At 36.8% G+C, this 26,339-nt stretch overlaps 1 protein-coding gene across 1 annotated transcript in view; it reads right to left on the reverse strand.

The window, feature by feature from the left end:
* Positions 1–26,339, reverse strand: part of PRKCQ (protein kinase C theta) — a 187,173-nt gene that overhangs the window by 72,945 nt on the left and 87,889 nt on the right. The window contains exons 11-12 of the mRNA XM_047867798.1: positions 25,319–25,479; positions 21,901–22,074 (exon numbers count right to left, since the gene is read on the reverse strand). Coding sequence (XP_047723754.1) covers positions 21,901–22,074; positions 25,319–25,479 — 335 coding nt within the window. The remainder of the gene's footprint in view (positions 1–21,900; positions 22,075–25,318; positions 25,480–26,339) is intronic.

The following is a 26,339-nucleotide window of genomic DNA, read 5'->3' on the forward strand; positions in this document are numbered from 1 at the left end:
AACCACAAGAAAAAACCTGAAAAGCTCACAAATATATTGAGGTTAAATAACATGTTACTAAACAATGAATGGGTCAATCAGTAAATCAAAGATGAAATAAAAATACATGGAGACAAATGAAAATGAAAACACAATGGTCCACATTTTTGAGATATAGCAAAAGCTGTTCTAAGAAGGACATTTATAGTAATACAGGTTTATCAAAAGAAGAAAAATCCTAAACAAACAACCTAAATTTACATCTAATGGGACTATAAAAAGAACAAACAAAACCGCAAACTAATAGAAGGAAGGAAATAATAAAGAGCAAAATATAAAATATTTAGAGCAAAATATTATTTAGGGCAAAAATAAAATAGAAACTAAAAAGACCATAGAACAGGTACAGATCAATGATATCAGAAGCTGGTTCTTTGAAAAGTTCATCAAAATTCATAAACTTTTAGCCAGGCTCAGAAAAAAAGGAGAGGGAGCACCCAAATAAATAAAATCAGAAATGAGAGGGAAGAAATAACAACCAACACCAGAGAAATACAAAAGATTCTAAGAGAATATTATGAAAAATTATATACCAACAAATTAGACAACCTAGAAGAAATGGATAAATTCCTAGAAGCATATAACCTCCAAAAATTGAATCAGGAAGAAATAGAAAATTTGAGCAGACCAATTACCAGAAGGAAATCAAGTCATTAATCAAAAAACTCCCAGCAAACAAAAGTCCAGGACCAGATGGCTTCTCAGGAAAATTCTACCAATTTTTTTAATGTTATTTATTTTAAGAGAGAGTGAGTGAGCAGGGGAGGGGCAGAGAGAGAGAGAGAGAGAGAGAGAGAGAGAGAGAGAGAGAGAGAATCCCAAGCAGTTTCCACACTGTCAGTGCAGAGCCCAACACGGAGCTTGAACTCATGAACCATGAGATCATGACCTGAGCCAAAATCAAGAGCTGGATGCTTAACTGACTGAGCCACCGGGTGCCCCTCTACCAAACATTTAAAGAAGAATTAATACCTATTTTTTCACAAACTGTTCCAAAAAACAGAAAAGGAAGGAAAAATTCCTAATTCATTCTATGAAGCCAGCATTACCTTGATATAAAAACCATGTAAAGACACTACAAAAAAGAAAACTTCAGGCCAGTATTTCTGATGAACACAGATGTAAAAATCCTCAACAAAAATTTTTTGCCAACTATTCCAAAAAATAGAAAAGGAAGGAAAAATTCCCAATTCATTCTATGAAGCCAGCATTACCCTGATACAAAAACCATATAAAGACACTACAAAAAAGAAAACTACAGGCCAATATTTCTGATGAACACAGATGCAAAAATCCTCAACAAAATATTAGCAAAATAAATTCAACAATACATTTTAAAAAATGATTTACCACAGCCAAGTGGGATTTATCTTTGGGATGCAAGGATGGTTCCATATCTGCAAATCAATCCACATGATATGGCAGACTTACAAGGAGGAGAGAAATCACGATCATCTCAATGGATGCAGAAAAAGCATTTAACAAAATTCAACATCTATTCTTGATAAAAAAAATACTCTCAACAAAGTAGATCATAAGAAGGCCATATATGACAAACCTAACAGGTCACATCTTACTTAATGGTGAAAATCAAAGCTTTTCCTCTAAGATCAGGAACAACACAAGGATGACCACTCATACCACCCTCATTGAGCACAGTACTATAAGTCCTAGCTATAGCCATCAGACATAAATAAATAAATGATAGCTAAATTGGTTAGGAAGAAGTAAAACTTCTATCTATATTTGCAGATGACATGATCCTATACATAGAAAACCCTGAAGACTCAACCCAAGAACTAAAAGAATAAATGAATTCAGTAAAGTTGCAGAATGCAAAATTCATATACGTAAATCAGTATTTCTGTATGCTAATAACAAAGTAGCAGAGACATTAAGAAAACAATTCCATTTACAATTGCACCAAGATAATAAAATACCTAGAAATAAACTTAACCAAGGAAACCTGTGCTCTGGAAACTAAAACTGTGATGAAAGAAACAAAAAATGACACAAAGATATTCCGTACTCATGGATCAGAAGAATAATATTGTTAAAATGCCCATATTACTCAAAGCACTCTACAGATTCAATGCAATCTCTATCAAAATACCAACAGCATTTTCCACAGAACTAGAACAAATAATATTAAAATCTGTGTGGAATCACAAATGACCCTGAATAGCCAAAGCAATTTTGAGATAGAATAAAGCTGGAGGTATTACAATCCCAGATTTTAAGATCTACTACAAGGCTGTAGTAATCAAAATACTATGGTACTAGAACAAAAACAGACATGTAGATCAGAATAGAGAGCCCAGAAATAAACCCACATTTATATGGTCAATTAACCTATAACAAAGGAGGTAGGAATATGCATTGGGGGAAAAGATAGTCTCTTAAATAAATGGTTCTTGGGAAACTGGACAGCTACATGCAAAAGGATGAAATTAGATCACTTTCTTACACAAAAATAAACTCCCAATGGACTACAGACTTCAGTGTGAGACTTGAAATCAAAATCTACATGAAAACATAGGCAATAATCTCTTTGACATTGGCCTTAGCAACATGTTTATGGATATATCTCCTCAGGCAAGAGAAACAAAAGCAAAATTTAGCTGTTGGGAGTGCTGCAAAATAAAAAGCTTTTGTACAGTGAAGGAATCCATCAACAACATGAAAAGACAACCTTGAATGGGAAGAGATATTTGCAAATGATATCTCATATAAGAGGTTAACATCCAAAATATATAAAGAACTTAAACAACACCAAAAACCTAAATCTGATTTTAAAATGGGAAAAGAATCTGAATAGACATTTTTTTGCACAAAAGACATGAATGTGGTCAACATACACATGAAAAAATGCTCAACATCACTATCAGGGAAATGAAAATCAAACTACAGTGAGATATCACCTTACACATATCAGAATGGTTACTGTCCAAAAGACAGACAATAGCAGGTGTTGGCAAGGATGTGGAGTAATAGGAACCCTTGTGCACTGTTTGTAGAAATGTAAATTGGAGAGGTCACTGTGGAAAACAGTATGGAGGTCGCTCACAAAGTAAAAAATAGAACTACCTTATGACCCAGCAAATGTACTACTGGGTATTTACTCAAAGAATACAAGAACACTAATTCAATGGGATACATGGAAGCAAAGTACTGTGGATGATGGAACAGATGATGATAGAAGCAGGTAATGCCTGGATCTTCAGTGACACCATGGAACTGTCATAGCTGCACTGAAATGCACGTCTCACTCCTTTTAGATGAAGAAACACTTCCAGCTCATTGAAGCCATGTACCTGTTACTAGCAACCAATGGCAATTTCTAGTTGACCCTTATTTCACATTTAGACAATCTTAAAATTTGGAGATAGCTTCTAATATATACAATTTTAAAACCATTGTTTTATCAAGAAAATTAATAGTGCATCTAGTTATTAATGATATACTGAAGATCAAGAAAGTGCAAAATTTTTCCAAGTGAGGTAGGACTTTGGTTTCTATTTACTAATTAGAATTAGGTGGGAAAGGGAAATAGCTTTGTGATTTAATCCACATACAGTTTTAGAGTCTTGCCTCTTTTGGGGAAACCTAGAGAATTCACAAATTAGTAGGTCCACAATAAAAATTTGAAGTAAGTAGTAACCTTTGAAAGTAGATTGTGAAATGGATGTTTTTCAAGGCTTTATGATTAATTTGATTCTGATAATTTTTAATTTACCTGTTAGTACAGAGAAAGGATTTATGACAGTTATTCTTGTAGATAAAACTTTATTATGGATTTTCCTACTTTTATGCTTTTTTTTTGGAATGTAGGTGATGGAAAATAGGTACTGAATATACAGGCTTAAAATCAATAGTGTGAAGTTGGCTGGCATACATACTGAAATTGATTCCAAGAGGGACCATGCAATTTTAAGCCCTGTGGACTTTCATATGAGACATGGAAAATAAAAATATTGAGAAATAGAGAACTGTTAGTAAAAATAAGGAATAAGAAGCCATTCCCACCTGCTAAGACAAATTCTCATAATACTGATTTATACTAGCCTTTGATAACAATAATTTATGTCATAACCTTAGTGATGTACAAAGTTATCTTGTTGTGTCACAGAGAAAATTTCAAAAACAATTTTTGAGCCTCACTCAGATTCAGGTTGAGATTCAACTGATACTGTTTTGCACACTTAGGTCCCAAGCACTGTGATTTCATGTATGGCACCTGGCTTATACTCCACAACCCCTCTGCATGCTAATTCTTACTCTCTACCCGACGCAGGGGAGGAAGGGAGCCTCAGAGCCCTGCTGATAAGTGGTTGAGCTGGGACTAAACTGCTTGAGAACCAAGTCCACAGGTATTTTCATGCTGTGTAGCTTCCTAAATGGCTTTGCCATATTTTTACACTTCAATCGGTCATAGGTCCCTCATGTTGAACTTTAAAAGCCTTTAATGATTTAAACCACTTGCCCAGATAAATAATAAATGAATAGGGTCAGTCCAAGATGGTGGCATAGGAAAACCCTGAACTCACCTTCTCTTGACACAACAAATCTATACCTACATATAAAGCAATCCCTCCAGAAAAAGAACTGAGGGCTAACTGAACACCTTTTGCTCAACAAATGAAAGAGGGACCACATAGAGAAGGGCAGGAAAGATGGAGATAAGACAATAATGGGAACTCTACCCCTGATGCTGTGACCTGCGGTATGTAGTGATATCACTGAGAGGCTGGTGTGCACTCACTTGAACTGGGGCACAGCAGAGCAAATAATAAAAATCTGAATTAAAGGCAATGAGACTTTAAGTGAAAAATCCTTTTACAAACCCTAGAGTATCTGCCAATGGATGGGGAACTGTTGGAACTCTGTCTAGGGTTGGAGGTGACAGCAAGTGCCATTTTTCATGTTCACTCTCCACCTTGATAGCGCAGACAGGAACAGGGTCTAGGTGCTCTAGCCGGCCTACTAGGGCCACCCCAACAAGCCATTGTCTGCACCAGCTCCAGCAGTCCCCTCAAGGTGGCCCGAGCACAGTGTGCCTCAGGTACCACTATCTGTGCCTGCTCCAGCTCAAGCCAGTTCACCAAGGCAGCCCCAGCAAAGTATGCTTCAGGTCCCTCAGCCCATGCCTACTCCACATCTAACCATCCCTCCAGGGTGACTGCAGTGCATACTGGGAAGTCCCAGCCTGCACTATAACCCTGCTATTGTACCAAGGTGGCTTGGGTGCCATATATCTCAAGACCACTCCCCAGCCTGTGCCCAATCCAGCTGTTTAATCAAGATGGCTAAAGTGGGGGTGCCTGGGTGGCGCAGTCGGTTAAGCCTCCGACTTCAGCCAGGTCACGATCTCGCGGTCCGTGAGTTTGAGCCCCGCGTCAGGCTCTGGGCTGATGGCTCAGAGCCTGGAACCAGCTTCCGATTCTGTGTCTCCCTCTCTCTCTGCCCCTCCCCTGCTCATGCTCTGTCTCTCTCTGTCCCAAAAATAAATAAATGTTGAAAAAAAAAAGATGGCTATAGTGAATTTTCTTCTAGTGCCCATAGCCCACAGCTACTTCAGCTCCAGCTGTTCTGCCAAGGCAGCCCGGGGGAAGCAGGCCTCAGGACTTTCTCATCCATGCCAGCTCCAGAACCAGCCATCCCTCAAGGTGCCCCAATGCAACATGTCCTGGGAGCCCCAAGACTGTACCTGCCTCAGCTCTAGCTGGCCTACCAAAGCTGCTAGACAACTCATCATCAAGGCGATGCTCCTACACAAGGCCACCCCTTCAAGACTGGGAGATGGGGGTGTTCCACTTACCGAAGTTCATAGAAACAAACCTGGACAGTCAAACAAAGTGAGACAGGGGAATATGTTCCAAATGAAAAACATGATAAAAGCCCAGAAAAAAAAATCTGAATTAAATGGATACAAATTACCTGATAAAGAGTTCAAAGTTGTGATCATAAAGATGTTTACTGAACTTGGGAGAAGAATAGAGGAACACAGAATTTCAACAAAGAGAAAATATGAGAAAGAACCAGTTCAAGATGAAGAATATAGTAGCTGAAATGAAAAATACAGTAGAGGGAGGCAACAGAAGATTACACAATATTGAAGAATGGATCAGTGATTTTGAACACTGAATAGTGAAAATCACAGAAACAGAATAACAAAAAGAAAAAAATTAAATGAGGAAAGTTTAAGGGACTTCTGGGACAACGTCAAGCATCCTAATGTTCACATTATAGAGGACCCAGAAGAAGAAAGAGAGCAAGGGGCAGAAAACTTATGTGAAGAAATAATAGCTGAAAACTTCCCCAACATAGGGAAGGAAATAGACATCCAGGACCAGGAAGCATAGAGAGTCCAAAACAAGATCAACCCAAGGAGATCTACACCAAGACATATTATAATTAAAATGGCAAAACTAAAGATAAATGGAGAATCTTAAAGGCAGCAAGAGCAAAACAGTCACACACAAAAGAACTGTAAGGCTATCAGCTGATTTTTTTTTTCAGCAGAAACTTTGCAGGCTAGAAGGTAATGTCAGGATATATTTAAAGTGCTGAAAAGGAAAAACTTTCAGTTAAAAGGAAAAACTTCAGTTAAGAATACTCTACCCAAAAAGGTTATCGTTCAGACCAAAGGAGAGATAAAGAAGTTCTCAGACAAGAAAAAAGGAGTTCATCACCACTATACTAGCACTTACAAGAAGTGTTAAAGGGTTGTTTTTGGTGAAAGAGATCATAACTAGAAATAAGAAACATATAGGAGTAAACACTGCAGATGGCAGAGTAGGATGATCCTGAGCTCACCTTCTCCCCATGGACACACACACCCAACTTATGTGGTGCAACCCACTCAGAAAGACCTGAAGTCTAACAGAGCGGATCCTCCACAACTAAAGACATAAAGAGGAAGCCACATTGAGAAGGGTAGGAGAGGCAGAGATGAGGTCGGGAGCTAAACTCTCAGCGTGCAAACTACAAGTGGGATGGATATCACAAGTGCTGAGGTTCTCTCTGAGGAGTGAGGGGATTAAGCCCCATACTGGGCACACACAGTCCCTGGGGACCTGTACTTGGAAGACAAGCCCACATAATGTCTGTTTTTGAAAATCTGCAGGGCTGAACTCCAGGAGCTTTGAAAATTAGTGGGGCTTAACTCTGGGAGAGGTAGAGGGCCATAGGAAACCAAGACCCACTCTTAAATGGCCAGCATGCTACAGGACTCAGTTTGAGACCTAGCACAGAGGTGGCATTTAAAAAGCACCATGTGGGGTGCCTGGGGTGGCTCAGTCAGTAAAGCACCCAACTCTTGATTTCAGCTCAGGTCATGATCTCGTGGTTCATGAGTTTGAGCCCCACATTGGGTTCTGTGCTGATAGTGCAGAACCTGCTTGGTATTCATTCTTTCATTCTATCTCTCCCCCCCCCTCTCAAAATAAATAAATATTAAAATTTTTTAAATAAAAAAAGCACCTCATTGTATGTGAAGGAAGAGATTTATTGACTAATTTTAGAACATGTGCTGGAGGGCGAGGGATCTTTGGGAGCTCTCTCCAGAAGGAGAAATCCCGGCAGGCACCATTTTTCTTGCCCTCCTTCAATCTAACTAGCCACTTTTGGAAGGCCAGTTCTGACACTTTACATCTACCTTGCTAGTGACTGCTCACCCCACTCAGATTATTCCCTGTAGACTTGCCCCATCCAATACACCTGCCCTAGCAGACACCCCATCCAAAGTAGCTCCTACCCAACCACCTTTGGTGGGCAGCCTTTGTCAGGACTGTCATATCCCCAATGTGACTACCTCTTGCCACACCCAGCAGACAGCCTTGGCAAAGACTGATGACTCTACAAAGTGACTTCAGCATGGGGGGCAGACCAGTATGCCTGTAGCAGTTGCAGAAGACCTTTCAACCAGCTGTGGTAGGGCCAGACACACCCATAAGTATACCTGCAGGTAGCTACAGCTGGGCTTCTCAGCCTGCCATGCCAACAGTCAGCTCTGCCTACCAGTGCTCCTGCATTAGTCATAGCTTATCATTGCTGATACCTAGGTTGAGGGCCCCATCAGAGTGCCAGCAGCAGTTGTGGACCAGCCACAAGAGGAGGGTGCATGTAGCCCACAGAGGGGACACCCTGGACTCCCTGGTTCTAGAGAACAACAAAGGATTGTGCTACTGGGCTTCACAGGATGCCTATATAAGACTACCACTTTTAAGATCAGGAGACATACCTGCCTTGCCTAATACACAGAAACAAACCCACAGGGTCAGACAAAATGAGAAGACAGAGAAGTATGTTCCAAGTGAAAGAACAAATCAAATCTCAGAAAAATAACTAAATGAAACAGAGATAAGCAATCTTTTTGATAAAGAGTTTAAAGAAGTATCACAAAGATGCTCACTGGACTAGAGAAGAGAGGAAGAACCAAGAACTTCAACAGAGTTGGAAAATATGAAAAAAAGAACCAAGCAGAGCTGAAGAATGCAATAACTAGAATGAAAAATGCACTAGAGGGAATCAGCACTGATTAGATAACATAGAAGAGCAAATCAAGGACCTGGAATACAGGGTTGGGGAAAGCATCCAAGCTGAACAGCAAAAAGAAAAAAAATTAAAAAGGAGGCTAGGTTAAGAGACTTATTGAAAAACATCAAGTATACTAACAATTATATTATAAGGGACCCAGAAGGAGAAGAGAAAAAGAAGCAGAAAATGTATTTGAAGAAATAATAGCTACAAAGTGCCATAACCTGGGAAAGGAAACAGATGTCCAGGAAGTACCATAAGACCCAAACAAGAAGAACCTGAGAAGATTCACACCAAGGCAAATCATTAAAATTTCAAAGATTGAAGATAAAGAGAGGATCTTAAAAGCAGCAAGAGAAAAATCAAATAGTTAAAACATAAGAAGCCACATATCAGCTGATTTTTCAACAGAAACTTCACAGACCAGAAAGAAGTAGCACGATGTATTTAAAGTTCTGAAGGTAAAAAGCCTATATTCGAGAATACTCTTCCTTGTAAGGTTATTCAGAATGGAAGAGATAGTTTGCCAGACAAACAAAATTTAAAGGAGTTTACCACCACTAAACCAGCCTTACAGGGAATGTTTAAGGGTGTTCCTTAAGCAGAAAGGTAAAGGCCATAGCTACAAGAAATTTATGAAAGGAAAATTTTAATGGTAAAAGCAAATACATAGTAAAGGTAGTAGATCAGTCACATAAATCTACTATGAACATTAAAAGGTAAAATTAATTATAGCTTCAGAAATTAGATACATTCGCAAAATGAAAAGATGTAAAACATGACATCATATCCATAAAATGTGTGCAGGGGGGAGCAAAAAGGTAGTGCTTTTAAGTATGTTTGAAGTTAAGTGACCACCAACAATATAGACTGCTATATTACGTAATAATGCAGAGTGTTACAGAAGAACCTCATGATATATATACCCAATTGATAAACCTATAATAGAAACACACACACACACACACACACACACACACACACACACACACATTAAAGGAATCCAAGTACAGCACTAAAGAAAGTCAACAAATCAAAAAAAAATGAGAGCAAGAAAAGAGAACTACAAAAAAAGCAAGAAAACATTGAGAAAAGTGGCAATAAGTACACATATCAACAATTTAAATGTAAATGGACTAAATACAGCAATCAAAAGACTGAGTGACTGAATGAATTAAAAACAAAACAAAAAAATAAGACATATCTGTTAGCTGCCTACAAGAGAATTACTTCCACCTAAAGACACATACAGACTGAAAGTGAAAGGATAGAAAGACATCCCATGCAAATGTAAACAAGAGAAAGCTGGGATAGCCATACTTGTATCAGATAAAATAGACTTTTATTTTTTTAAATTTATTTTCCTAAATTCAATTTAGTTAACATACAGTGTAGCATTGGTTTCAGGAGAACTCAGTGATTCATCACTTACATATAACACCCAGTGCTCATCCCAACAAGTGCCCTACTTAATGCCCATCATCCATGTAGCCCACTCCTCTACCTACCTCCTCTCCAGCAACCCTCAGTTTGTTCTTTTTATTTAAGAGTCTCTTATGATTTGCCTCCATCTCTGTTTTTATATTATTTTTCTTTTCCTTCCCCTATGTTAAAATAGACTTTAAATCAAAGACAAACAAAGAGACAACAAAAGACATTACATGATTATAAAGGTACCAATCCACAAGAGGATATAACCATTGTAAATATTTATACACCCAACATAGAAGCACATAAATAAATATTAACAGACGTAAACAAATTGAAATACAATAATAATGCAGGATTTTAATACCCACTTACATAAATGGATAAATCATCCAGACATAAAAAAGGAAATAGTGGCTTTGAATAACACATTTGAGATCAACTTAATAAACAGAACAGTCCATTCAAAAGAGCAGAATACACGGTCTTTTTAAGTGTACATGGAGAATTCTCCAGAATAAATGACATGTAAGTAAGCCCACTGAACAAGTTTCAATAAATTTTGAATACAGAAATTATATCAAACATCTCCCCTGGCCACAACAACAGTATGAAACAAACTCAATTACAAGTAAAAAAAACTGTAAAAAAAACACATGGAAACTAGACAACATGCTACTAAACAACCAATGGGTAAGTGAGTAAATCAAAGAGGATATTCAAAATAATATATGGAGACAAATGAAAATGGAAACACAATGGTTCAAAATCTTTGGAACACAGCAAAAGCTTTTCTAAGAGGGAAGTTTACAGTGATACATACATATCTCAAGAAATAAAAAAATCAAATAAACAATATAATTTTACATCTAAGGAAATAAGGTTATGGTAAACCAATAAAGCTGAAAGTACTAAGAGGGTAAAAATAATAAAGATAAGACTGGCAATAAATGAAATAGAGACTAAAAACACAATAGAAAGGATCAATGAAACTAAGTGATGCTTCTTTGAAAAAATAAACAAAATCAATAGTTAGTCAATTGCATCCAGAACAAAAAGGACTGAAGTAAAATTTGAACTGAAAGAGAAGTATATCCAACACCACAGAAATAGATAGTATTATGAGACTACTGCACAAAATTACATGCCAATAAATTGGACAATCTAGGAGAGATAGATAAAATTCCTAGAAACATACAATTTTGCAAGACTGAATCATGAAAATACACGAAATCTGAACAGACAAGTTACTAGTAATGAAATTGAATCAGTAATAAAAAAACTTGCAGCAAACAAAATCCAGGACTAGTTGGCTTCACTGGTGAATCTACCAAATATTTATTTATTTTTTTAAGTTTATTTATTTATTTTGAGAGGCACAGAGACAGTATGAGCAGGGGAGGGGAAGAGGTGGGGGGGAGGGAGAGGGAGAGAGAGAATCCCAAGTAGGCTCTGCACTGTCAGCACAGAGCCCGATGTGTGGCATGAACCCACAAAACCTGAGATCATGACCTGAGTAGAAACCAAGAGTCTGATGCTTAACTGACTAAGCCACCCAGGCACCCCTACCAAATATTTAAAGAAGAGTTAATATTTATCTTTCTAAAAATATTTCAAAAAACAGAAGATGGAGGAATACTTCAAAATTTATTCTTCAAGGCCAACATAACTCTTACACAAAACCAAAGAAACCACAAAAAAGAAATTATAGACCAATATCTTTGGTGAATATAGATCCAAAAATCGTCAACAAAATATTAGCAAATCAAATCCAACAATATAAAAGGGTTATTCAGCAAGATCAAGTGGGGTCTATCTCAGAGATGCAAGATAGTGTGACATCTACAAATCAATGTGATACATCACAATAATAAAGGGTAAAATCATATGATCATCTCAATCGATGCAGAAAAAGCATTTGACAAAACTTAGCATCTGTTCATGATAAAAACCCAACAAAGTGGATTTAGAGGGAACATATCTCAACTAAATAAAAACCATTTATTACAGACACACAGCTAACATCATACTCAGTGGTGATCAGGATTAAGACAAGATCAGGAACAAGACACAAGACATTTTTGCCATTTTTATTCAACATAGTACTGGAAATCATAGCCAGAGTGAACAGATAAGAAAAAGAAAGCCATCCAAATTTGTAAGGTACAAGTACAACTGTTAGTATTTGAAGATGAGATGATACTATATATAGAAAGCTATGATTAGTCTGCTAGAAACCTATAGAATAAATCAATTCAGTAGTTAAAGAATATAAAAATATAAAGAAATCTGTTTCACTTTTATACACTAATAATGAACAGAAAAAAGAATTAAGAAAACAATCCCATTTACAATTGCATCAAAAAGCTAAAATATTTAGGAATAAATTTAACCAAGGAGGAGGAAAACCATGAATTCTGAAAACTTGTAGGACACTGATGAAAGGAATGGAAGATGACATAAACTAAGGGACACATATTCCATGCTCATGGATTGGAAGAATATTGACGAAATGTCCATACTACCCAAATCAATCTACAATCCAATGTAATCCCTATCAAAATATTAATAGTATTCACAGATCTACAACAAATAGTTGTAAATTTGTATGGCACCACAACAGACCTCAAATAGTCAATGCAATCCTGAGAGAGGAGTAAGGCTAAAAACACAATCCTAGATTTCAAACTATACTACAAAGCTACAGTAATGAAAACAGTATGGTACCAGCACAAAACTGGACACCTATGTCAATGAAACAGAAAAGAAAGACCAGAAATAAATTCATGCTTATACTGTCAATTATCTATGACAAAGGTCACATGAATATACAAGGGAGAAAATAGAGTGTCTTCAGTAAATGGTTTTTGGAAAACTGGATGACTGTGTGCAGAAAGAAAGAAGGAAAGAAAGAAAGAAAGAAAGAAAGAAAGAAAGAAAGAAAGAAAGAAAAAAGAAACAAACAAAGTAGACCACTTTTTAAAAAAATATACACACATACAAAATTTTAGATGGATTAAAATCTAACTGCAAGACCTGAAAACAAAGAAGACTTAAAGAAAAAACATAGGCAGTAAAATCTTGGGAAAGCAGCCTTCGCAATATTTTTATGGATCTGTCTCATTAGGCAAAGGAAACATAAGCAAGAGTAAATATTTAGACATTAAATTATAAAACTTTTGCACAGTGAAAGAAACCAACAACAAAACAAAAAGGCAACCCACCAGGTGGAAGAAGATATTTGCAAATGATTATTCAATAAGGGGTTATTATCCAAAATATAGAAAGAACACCAAAACAACAACAACAACAACAACAACAACAAAACCATTTGGTTAAACAATGGGCAGAGCACTTGAACAGACATTTTCCAAAGAAAACATACCAATGGCCAACAGACACATGAAAATATGCTCAGAATTGCTACTTATTGGAGAAATGCAAATCAAAACCACAATATCACCTCACACCTGTCAGAATTGCTAGTATTAAAAAGAAATAACAACTAAAACTAATGTAACATTGTGTGTCAACTATACTCAGCTTTAAAATAAGAAAGAACAAATGTTGGTGAGAATATGGAAAAAATGGAACCCTCATGTACTGTTGGCAGGAACATAAATTGGTGTAGCCATTATGGAAAAGTATAGAGATTCGCTCCCCACAATGAGATTAAAAATAGAAGTACCATATAATCTTGTAATTATACTTCTGGGTATTTATCCAAAGAAAACAAAAACACTAATTCAAAAAGATATATGCACCCCATGTTCAATGCTGTGTTATTTACAATAGCAAAGATGTGGAAGCCACCTAAGTGTCTATCAATAGATAAATGCTAAAGAAGTGGAGAGTGTGTGTGTGTGTGTGTTTGTGTGTGTATTTGGCTGATATTTGGCATATGTATATAACATATTTTTGCATATTCTATAATATATGTTATATATGTATATACATATATGTATATAATATATGTTATGTATATGTATATATGTATGTATGTTATATATATAACATGCTATATATATATGTATATATATAACATTGTATATTTATGTATATGTTATATACATATGTGTGTATATATATATATATATATATATGTTATATGTATATATATAAATTAGATCTTGCCATTTGCAACAACATGGATGGACCTAGAGGGTATTAGGCTAAGTGAAAGAAGTCAGACATAGAAAGACAACTACTATATGATTTTACTTTTATGTGGAATACTAAAAAGAAAACAAATATATAAACTAACAACAACAGAAAGGGACTTATAAATAAACTGGTAGCTGCCTCAGGTGAAGATTTATATGGATGGGCAAAATAGGAGAAGGAGATTAAGAAGTATAAACTTCCAGTTATAAGTCACGGGGAACAAAAGTTCATTATAGGGAATATAGTTAATAATATTATAATACCTTTGCATTTGTGTACACACACACACACACACACACACACACACATCCATCCATCCATACATCCTGGTACTGAGAAACCAAAAATCTACAGTAGCGTAGATATACACAAAGTAAAGAGAAAAGAACCCAAACATAACACTAAATAAAACCATCAAATCACAAGGAAAAATACCAAGAAAAAAAAAAAGCTACAAAAGCAACCATAAAACAACAAAATAGAAGTACGTATCCATTAACAATTAATTTAAATGTAAATGGTCTAAATGTTCCAATCAATAGACCTAGGATAGCTGAATGGATTAAAAAAAAGGACCTGCTTATGTGCTGCCCCACAAGAAACTCACTTCAGATCTAAAGACATACAGACTGAAAGTAAAGGGATGGAGCAGTACTTCTATCAGTCAAAACAGGCTTAAACGCTGTTAGAAAACACACGTGCACGCGCGCGCACACATACACACACGCACACCATTACCAAATAATAAAGGGATCCATCTAAGAAGAGTCGATAACATTCATAAATATTTATGTACCCAACATGGAGCATCTGTGTGTAATAAGTAAATATTAACAAAATGTAAAGGAGAAATTGATAGCAATACACTTGATAATAATACCATAAGAATAGGAGACTTTAATACACCACCTCTATCAATGGAGACATCATCCTGACAGAAAAGCAATAAGAAAACATTGGCATTAAATGATACACATTAGACCGGATGGACTTAATTGATAATACAGAAAATTTAACCTAAAAGCAACAAAATATACATTATTTTCAAGTGTACATGGAAAATTCTACAGGACAAATCGTATGTTTGGCCACAAAAGGAATCTCAACAAATTCAACAACAACGAAATTGTATCAAGTATCTTTTCCAGCACAATAGTATGAAACTAGAAAGCAACTACAGAAGGAAAGTGGAAGACATACAAAACAGGGAGACTAAACAACATGTTATTAAACAACCAATGGGTCAACAAAGAAATAAGAGGAAATATAAAAATACCTGGAAACAAATGAAAATGGAAAAACAACTTTCTAAAATCTTTGGGAGCCCCACCAAAAGAAATTATAAAAGTTTATAGTAATACAGGTCTGCCATAAGAAACAAGAAAAATTCCAAAATAAATAATTTAACTTCACACATAAAGGAACTAGAAAAAAAGCAAAACACATAGTAGAAAGAAGGAAATTAAATAAAGATCAGAATGGAAATAAATGGAATAGAGACTAAAAAAAAAACTGTAGAAAAGATTGAAAAAACTAAAATCTGGTTCTTTGAAAAGATAAAATTGATATCCTCTGGCCAGACTCATCAAGAAAAAGTTGAGGGGCCAAAATAAAATCAGAAATGAGAGAAGTTACAGCTGACCACAAGAATATAAAGGATCATAAGAGAGTACTATGAAGAATTGTACACCAACAAATTGAAAAACCTAGAAGAAATGGATAAGTTCCCAGAAACATGCAACATTCTGAGACTGAATCAGAAAGATATAGAAAATCTAGATAGACTGATTTTAAGTAATGATGAATCAATAATTTAAAAACTCCCCCAAAGTACCAGTCTAAGACCAGATGGCTGATGAATTTGACCAAATATTAGAGAAGAGTTAGTACCTATCCTTCTCAAATCATTCAAAAAAATCAAAGAACACTTCATTTTTACAAGGCCAGCATTACCCTGAGACCAACCCCCCCAACACACACACACACACACACACACACACACACACACACGAAATTACAGATCAATATCCCTGATGAATATGGATTCAAAAATCTTCAACAAAATTTCATCAAACTGAATTCAATAACACATTTAAAAGATCACTCACCACAATCAACTGGGATTTATTCCAGGATGCAAGCATAGTTCAACATCCATAAATCAATGTGATACATCACATTAACAAAACAAAGGATAAAAATCACATGATTGCCTCAACAGATACAGAAAGAGTATTTAACTAAACTTAACATCCTTTTGGGATAAAAATTATCAACAAAATGGGTATAAAAGTAATGTACCTCCACATAAAAGAGACCATATAAGACAAACCCACAGTTAACATTCTACTCAATGGTAAAAAGCTATAAGCTTTTCCTGCAAGATCAGGAACAAGACAATGATACCAATTTTCACTTCTTTTATTCATCATAGTATTGTAACTTTTAACCAGAGCAATAAGTCAAGAAGAAGAAACAAAAGGCATCCAAACTGGAAAAGAATAAAACCATGATATGTGGATGAGATACTATATACACAAAACTCTACAGACTCAACCAGAAAACTATTAGATGTAATAAATGAATTCAGTAAAGTCACAAGATACAAGATTAACATACAGGAACTGGTTGCATTAGTTACTATAAACTAATAATGAGCTATCAGAAAGAGAAATTAAGAAAGCAATCCCATTCACAATGCATCAAAAAGAATAAAGTACCTAGGAATACATTTAATCAAGGAGGTGAAATACCTATACTCTAAAAACTATAAAACACCAGTGAAAGAAATTGATGAAAATACAAATAAATGGCAAGATGTACCATGCTCATGAATTGGAAGAATTAATATTGCTAAAATGTACATACTACCTAAAGCTATCTACAGATACAGTACGATCTCAATCAAGATACCAACGGTATTTTTCACAGAATTAAACCAAAAATTCTGAAATTTGTATGGAAGCACAAAAAACTCCAAATATCCAAAGCAATCTTGAGAAAGAAGAAAAAAGCTGGAGGTATCACAATCCCAGATTTCAAATTATACTACAAAGCTATCATAATCAAAACAGCATGGCACTGGCCAAAAACAGACACATAAATCAACAGAATAGAACAGAGATCCCAGGTATAAACTTACACACTTATGGTCAATTAATCTATGACAAATGAGGGAAAAATATACAAGGGAAAAGATAGTGCCTTCAATAAGTAGTGTTGGGAAAACTGGACCACTATCTTGCACTATATAGAAAAAAAATTCAAAATAGATTAAAGGCTTGAACATAACACCTACAACTATAAAACTCTTACATGAGAACATAGGCAGTAAGCTCTTTGACATCTGTCTTAGCAAAATATATATATATATATATATATATATATATATATATATATATATATATATATTTTTTTTTTTTTTTGACCAGTATCATCAGGCAAGGGCAACAAAAGCTAAAATAAACAGATGGGATTACATCAAACTGAAAAGATTTTGTACTGTGAAGGAAACCATCAAGAAAGTGAAAAAGCAACCTACTGAATGGGAGAAGACATTTGCAAACCATATATCTGATAAGGTGTTAATATACAGAATATATAAAGAGCTTACACAATTTATTATTAAACACCCCCCAAACAATTGTTTTAAAAAATGGGCATAGGACTTGAGTAAATACTTCCCCAAGGAAGACATACAGATGGCCAATAGGTATGTGAAAAGAGTTTCAACATCACTAATTGTCAGGGAAATACAAATGAAAATCACAAATCAAAATCACCTCACACCCATAGATTGGCTACTTGTCAAAAAGACAAGAAACAAGTGTTGGTGAGGATGTGGAAAAAAGGAAAGAACCCTTGTGCACCATTGGTGGGAATGTAAATTGGTGTAGCCACTATGGAAAACAGTATGGAGGTTCCTCAAAAAGTTAAGAATAGAACTACCCTATGACCCAGCAATTGCACTTCTGGATATTTATCCAAAGAAAACAGAAACACCAATTTGAAGAAACATATGCACCCTTATGCTCATTCTGGCATTATTTATAATAACCAAGATATGGAAGCCACCTAAGTGTCCATTGATAGGTGAATGGATAGAGAATATGTGAGATTATCTATCTAGATATCACACACATATACATATAATAGATATCTAGATATCACACACACATATAATAGAACATTGCTCAGCTGTAAAAACAAATGAAATGTTGCTGTCTGTGACAACATGAGTGAACCTAGAGGGTATTATGCTAAGTGAAATAAGTCAGAGAAAGACAAATACTGCGTGATCTCACTTATATATAGAATCTAATAAAATAAAACAAAACAGAAACTGACAAAGACACAGGAAGCAAACTGTGAGTTATCTGAATGGGGAGGGGTTGGGAGAGGTGAGTAGAAATAGGTAAAGGGTATTAAGAGATACAGACTTTCAGGTATAAAGTAAGTCAGTCATGGGGATGTAATGTTTAGCATAGAAAATATAGTTAATGATACTCTAATAACTTTGTATGGTGATGGATGGTAATTAGGCTTATGAGGATCATTTTATAATGTATAAAAATATTGAATCAGTATGATATACACTTGAAACTAATAGAATATTGCATGCCAATTATATTTCAATAAAAACAATAATAAATAACAAGTGAAAAACTGTCTTCAGAATCTCCTGAATAATTGGCATTCAATGGGCTGGGTTCTTTGTAGGTAGAAAGCCAATGAATAACTTTTCCTAAAAATAACAATTCTCCAGAAGAGTAAATAGTTCATGTATGTTACCTAATATCTACACTAGTGTGCAAAGGTAACTGTCATTTCCTCAAGAAAGGCAATTTCCAAAATGCCCCCCACAGCCAATCATTCATTTCAATTATTGCTTTCTATATTCACCTGTGGTATTTAATTGGTCATTCTGTTTGACACACAAGATCTGAACAATAAATCATGACATCCCCAAAACAACTCAGTATCCTTGGGAAAGTATGGTGCAAGATTTCTGTCCCTCATCCCTCATTTCTTAGAAATAAGAAAGCACTCCCATTCCTTGAAACCTAAGTAGTGAGCCAGTCACTTTTACATTTGATATACACATTCTCTACCACTTTTCCCCAGCCATTGACTTCTCTGGTTTTGGTAAAACATCACAGCTGCATGGAACCTTAAGAGCATCTCCTATGAGACAAAAAGGAGCAAACACTGCCTGGAGCTCTGATAGACAAGCACAAGAAGGAAAATACTGGTATTTTCTACAAAGCAGCATTCAGAAGAGCTTTTCCTAGAAGACACAAAAACAATTATGTGTGTGTGTGTGTGTGTGTGTGTGTGTGTGTGTGTGTATACACATGCACAGCTGGGAGAAAGTACCAGATGAAATATGATTACATCACGCTTCTAGAAGCCTGGTCTTAGGTGTATTTAGTAGTTTGATACAAGCCTTACAATATTTCTAGAGAAAAAGTGAGATCACGTATCCCATGATGCACAGAAAATCTGGAACGCAGATTAGGAGTGCATGGCAAAGCCCTCACCTTGTGTTTCGGTAACATATTGACAGATATTTATTATCTCCAGGAGGACATTTCTGGGAGAAAAATCTCTCCAACTCATTATCAGAAATCCCAAATGCCTTCTTGCTGCAGAAAATGAGCCTACCTTATTATTATCCCTTCATTCCTTTATGCTTTCTCTTGAAACCAACCACACCTCTTACGCCCAAGACCCTTTCTGCCTACTCATATTCTAATTTCTAGTTTCTCTCAGCTCTGGAATGTAGAGTCTGCATTGTGCAGTTTCATACCACTCACTACCATTAGAAGTATCTCTCTTTCCCCTCTAGTATTACAGTATGAAATTGCTGAGGTCAGGAACTGTATTATATATTTCCATATCCTCTGTGGTGCTTTGGATACTATATATGATTATTAAGGTGTATTTAGTAGTTTGATACAAGCCTTACAATATTTTATTGTCCTTTAAAAATACTTACAAAAATAATCTCGTTTCTCTTTTTCTTATCTACGTGTATTTATGCATTTATTCCTTCATTAAACATTTGTTGAGCATCTACTGGGGGCTGGAAAAGTAGTGATAAAAGGCCTAGTTGCCATCCACATGTTCCGACAGATTCCCATGGTTTCCCCACTACTGCTTTCTGTGACTGGGGCAGCTTACAGGCCTTCTGTTACTTATACTTACATCAAGGTAGAACATTATCATGCAGACTTGAAATGGAATAAGAGAATAAAGTCTTCGTGCTCTTTGGGTCTTAACCACACAGTCCCACATGGGTCTGCTTATCATTCTAGGCCATGTACAAGGCGGAAGTGTGAGAGAGAGTAAACAAGGAAAAGCAAATCATAATGCTAGTGCATGAAGACCGGTCCACAAGGATGTTCACTTCAGTGTTATTTAAATCAGAACAGAAAGTTAGAAATGTTCTAGTGAGATAAATCACATTGTAGAATATTCATAGATGTGAAGAAATGTATATAAGAGAGTGTTGAAAATACCAGTTGCAGAACAGTAGGTATTTACGATGCGTTTCTATTTTTTCAAATTTTTAAATTTATTATTTTTGAGAGTGAGCAGAGGAGGAGCAGAGAGAGGGAAGGAGAGAGAGGGGATCCGAGGTGGGCTCTGTGCTGACAGTTTTGAGAGCCCAATGTGGGGCTCAAACTCATGAACCATGAGATCATGACCTGAGCTGAAGTTGGACACTTAACTCACTGAGCCACCCAGGCACCCCCATTTCTATTTTTAATTTTACAAAATCCACTGAGTGAAAAAGTCTAGGTTAAACTTCAAAGTATTAGTGGTGAGTATACCTAGATGGTGAGATTATAAATGATTTTCTTCATTAATTTTCCAAATTGTCTAAAATGATCCTGAGTAGTTTTTGGTCTGAAAAAAAGAGGCAATTGAATTTTTTTTTTTAATTTTTAACGTTTTTCATTTTTGAGAGACAGAGCACGAGTAGGAGAGGGGCAGAAAGAGAGGGAGACACAGAATCCGAAGCAGGCTCCAGGCTTTGAGCTGTCAGCACAGAGCCCGATGTGGGGCTTGAACTCACGAAACGCAAGATCATGACCTGAGCCGAAGTCGGATGCTTAACCGACTGAGCCACCCAGGTGTCCTGAATTTTTTTTTTTAAGGCATAAGGAGAAGAGGAAGAGAATCCTCCCAGAATAAGAGCACCTTCTGACAAAATTTACCTTTTTACCTCACTGCTCAGGCCTTGCTCACTGATAGCCCACTGTATGGGCTGTTTCTCTGTGGCCCATATATAGGAAAATAACAGTGCACACGCATTTTGACCTACTGTCCAAATTTTGTCTCCTCAAATACACATATGGTAGCTGAACAAATAGTGTCATGTATTTCTCCCTCACAAAGCACTGCTTTGTCAAGCAAGGCACAGGCTGCCTAGAATCCTGGTTGTTACAGAAGTTAAACCAAATTCTAAAAAACAAGTGAAAAGACAAACCCAGAAGGAAAGCCCCTTCTCAACAGACTATGTTAAACAATTCGAAATAGTATCTCACTGGTGTTTGGAGAAGAAGAAGTTTGTTTGGACAGATGGAAGGTGAGCTGAAAGGTAAAGAAAAATATGGGGACAGTTCTCCACATGTCCCAAGGAGGGCGCCACCAGAGGCCCCGGCTTAGACAGGCACATTTGCTGGGCAAGAGGTGGATGAAGTGTTGTCTGAACAGAAGTCTTACCTTGGTCTGGAATGTACAGAACATGTGCGTTAGGAACGGATGCTCCCAGGCCAAGGAGAGAACTCTCTTCTCTACCATTGTGCACTCAACATCATCGTCCATCAAAACCACATCTTTCTTTAAGGCTTTTATTGCAAAAAATTGATTGGTCTTCTTGAACTCTGCTAGGAAGACCTAGAAGCAAAGGTAAGATGTAACTTTATTTTAGAATTTGGTCTCACTCATTAAAGAAGAGACCATGTCCTGAGATCTGTATTGGGCAAAACAAAGAGGATTTCTTCTCCAACCCCCTCCTTCCCCTTGACAGGGACAAAATATAGAGCACTCCATCGATCAGGGAGATTACCTAGGAGTTTCACACTTGCTTTGTACCTTTCCAAGGCATTCACAAAACTACTGTACAATTGTATGGGTTATTCTTAGGCCCTGAAAAATTCTGTGTAAAAAAGTATGACCTGTCTGCCCAGGGACCTGAGTAAATTTATAATGTAAATTCCCAGACACTAAGTGCATATTGAAGAAAGCAGCAGCAAGTAGCAGAGAGGAGGACCTGATTATACTTGAAACATCAGTGCAAATGAGCATAAAACTCAGCTCTGAGTTTTACCCAGTTTTTCAGGGTGAAACTATAATACAAGGGGAATAGAGTTTTCCTCATGTGCCTAAAGAGTGTACACCATTTCATCTGATGGCATAGACCTAAGGCCATTTTTTGGACCTACTATGTGTCAGACACTCTGCTACCCTTTACATGTGCAATCTAATTCTTAGCTCAGAACTCTCTGCAAGACAGGTAGTAATAACAAAAAGAACGAACTTCAAAGAGGAATTTCACTTGCTCAAATTCATGGAGCTCCTCAGTGGAAAAATCTAACTCCAAATTTACTTTTTCTACTGGATTTCATGACTTATATGAAAGGACACCAGATGGCACATAATGGGGAGTTTCTACAACTTGTGCTTTTGCAAATGATGCAGCAACAGATGACTGACAGTTGTGAGGACGTGGCATTTGGAAATAGAAAACTCCAGCCTGGGTCTCTTTTCACAGACATTTACTAGCTGTGGGAATGTGGATAAACCAATTAACCTCTCTGGGCTTCAGTTTCCTAATGTGTAAAAGAGATAATTGTCATGACATTCTCTAACTTGCAGGACCATCGTGAATATCAAATGGCTACCACATGGGAAAGTGGTTTAGAAACTATAAAATGCTCTCTAAATGACAGTTATTAAGAATACTTGTCATTTGTTTCTTGACTTTTAGGGAATGTCGAAGTCAATGACACTAAACCAGTACTGAAAATGCACGTGTCTACGTTTAAAAATAATATGGTGCAGATAGCTAGCTTTGGGGTAGCTGGCTTGACAGAGGGCATAGAACTTACGAGAAGGCAGGCAAATGAATGATGTGCATATACCCAGATAACAATGCTATTTTTTTCTGGACTGCAAAGTACATTGAGATAAGAATATGGAGGCTACCATTTTGTTGAGAAACCATGCTTCCTGTATAAAGCCAAAAGAAAGAAGAAAAACAAATTTTGGAGTGTTCTTAATGTTGTGAGAAAGGGAAATATGGCCACTCCATTTTGCTTTTGTGTTTCATTCTCCTTTCCAGGGGCCCCATGGCCCATCCTCTTCAGTCTGTAGGGACTCAGGGTCCTGATGGCAAGAGCATACTGTTTTGGACATAGAACAGAGGACACCCTAAGGCTCTCAGTGTCCTTTGGGATATTTTACGAAGGCTTGTAGGTTTAACTTAATGTCTTTCTTATTAACCTTGTTCAAATATAGAAACCCACATGGGAACAAAGAATGATAAACATTTCATTAACAATTAAAAGTACTCTTTTGGTAATTGTTTCTTTCCATAAAACATCCCCAAACCAGCCATAGCCGAAGAAGCTGAAAAGGCAATTTCCATCTCTATAATGGGCTTTCAATTTTTGGTAACAGGTTATAATTGCACATTAATTGGTACTAAATTATAATGAAGACTGGCTTTAAAATTGCTTATTACACAGATTAACAGCAAATGAGCCTGCTGTGTTTCATATTATTGTGGAAATGAACTCAAAGAATTAATGGATATCAGCTAGTTTGCAGGGCAGAATGCATTTTGCCAAAAGCAATGCACTGGTGTTTAAATCCAACCCAATTGCGGCACAATGTCATTCAGCTGTGGTGATGCTTATTTGCATTCTAGTTTACTATTAAATAAACTGGGTGAGTTTCCCAAAGTCTGGTGAGCAGGTGCAGAGCATATTGCTGGCCTTGGATACACAAATTTATAGAATGGTAGTTTCTGGAGAAAATTTTCCTACGAGTTTCATCCAAGAATATAAAACAACGAAGGGAGCAATTAATACAGTAGATATCCTTGGCATCTAGAATAACCTCAAGGCCTGTGTTCCATGGTATCCCTCTTTACATTCACGAACTTGAAAATTATTTTCCATCACTGACAGTTGATGGTTAAATTATGTCATCTTCCTCCTTTTCTTCTCGTCTTCTGTGACTGACAGAGACAGCCCGTAACTTGAGTGTGTGGCAGGAAGAATTTAGAGGAGGGACTTTCCCCCATGAAACTTTTCTCATGACTCTCCAGCTACAGCTTTGTTATGAACTGAATTGTGCCCCCTCCAAAAAAAATGTGCATGCCAAAGCCCTAAACCCTAGTACCTCAGCATGTGACTATATTTGGAGATACGGTCTTTACAAAGGTAATCAACTTAAAATAAGTTCACTGGGGGGCTAGTGTCCTTAGAAGCAGAAATTAGGACACAGATACACACAGGGGGACGACCATGTGAGGACACAGGGAGAAGATGACCATTTACAAGCCAAGGAGAGAGACCTCAGAAGAAATAACCCTATCAACACCTAGGTCTCAGACTTCCAACCTCCAGAATGATAAGAAAACCAATGTCTGGTGTTTGAATCACTCAGTCTGTGATACTTTGTTACTTTAGTCCTAGCAAACTAATGCAAGACTGAAGACATTTGCTAGGAAAAAAATTGCATTCAAAGGAAAACAACTCTCCAAGTTTGAGAAAGTAGCAAAAGAGAAATAACAACCAAAAAAAAAAAAAAACCCCTGTATGAAATAGAAACTATAGATACTGGCTGAGGCAGCTTCCCGTTTCTTTGATATCCATATACATCACACTCATAAGTGTATGGGATATACACCTTTGAAGCAAAATGGCTTGGGAACAATGATTCCCAGGAAGCAGAGGCCACTATCCCCTAGAGTTCCAGATTTCCTTTTAATCAGACCTCTCTCTACCCAGTCAAAAAATGCACAGGAATGCTCTCTACACACCCACAACCTGCTCTGCTCCAATGAGTTCAGGAGCTTTGCTTTTCAATTCCTGTTAGTTGGTCTGTAGAATTCTACAGCATGGTATCATACCTTGCCAAAACTTCCTTTCCCCAACATTTTGTGCAAGATAAAATCCTCAATTTTTAGCTTCATATGTAGAGATGGTCTTTCTATGTTCGGTTCAGGTTCTGGACGATGGCGTATGTTCTCCATCCCGTCCAAAGGAGACTCCCAAGAGATTCCCTGAGGCTCTGAAAATAGCAAGCCAGTGGTTAAAAGTAAACAAGGAACAATGGAGGGGGCATTTTAGCTACTTTGAGAACACTTTCTCTTCCACTTCCCACTCTGAGGCTCCATCCACAAAAATGGGGGGGTGGGGGGGAAATGTCCCCTGCAGGGCAAAGGCAGCACCTTCCTCCTGTGAGCCTGGAATTTGGGGCGTGGACTGCATCTCTTATCTACTCAACTGACTGGGGGAGAAATTTCATTTTAAGGAACATTCCAATCAGCAGAAGTCCATACATGCAAAACACATGAGCGCTTTAAATAATGTCAAATCATGGACAAATAGAGATTTTAACCAAATTTGAGGAAAAATGATTCTCAGCTACTTGCATGGCTCACAGGCTCAGTGGCATGGATTCCTGTGGCTTCCACGTGAGGGATCAGGAAATGAAAAGCAGATCACTGAAAATCTGAATCACATCATCCGTCCCCACATTCAAGGTCAGCCAATTTATTCCTCACCCAATGACAGAACAGGTGCAGAAAACTTTTTGGAACCTTCCTCCTACCCCCTTATAACATTTCTTTCCTTTTTTATTGAAATACATTTGACACACCATATTGTGGTAATTTAAGGTGTCCAACATGTTGACTTGATACATTTATATATTGTGATATGATTGCCATTTTACAGCACCTCTAGCATATCACATAATTTTGTGTCTTCTTTGTGGCTGGAATGACCTGTTTTATTTTCAGTCTCTAAATTTAACTTTCATCTTCTCCTTAAGTCCAAGGAAAATAATCACAGGAACCGCCCATGTTTTGAAAGCTTGCATTTGTCACTTTGCTTTTGTGAAAGATCTACATCACTACCTGTTTTTGC

The sequence above is a fragment of the Prionailurus viverrinus genome, chromosome B4 (assembly GCF_022837055.1).
Source record: "Prionailurus viverrinus isolate Anna chromosome B4, UM_Priviv_1.0, whole genome shotgun sequence".
NCBI lineage: Eukaryota > Metazoa > Chordata > Mammalia > Carnivora > Felidae > Prionailurus > Prionailurus viverrinus.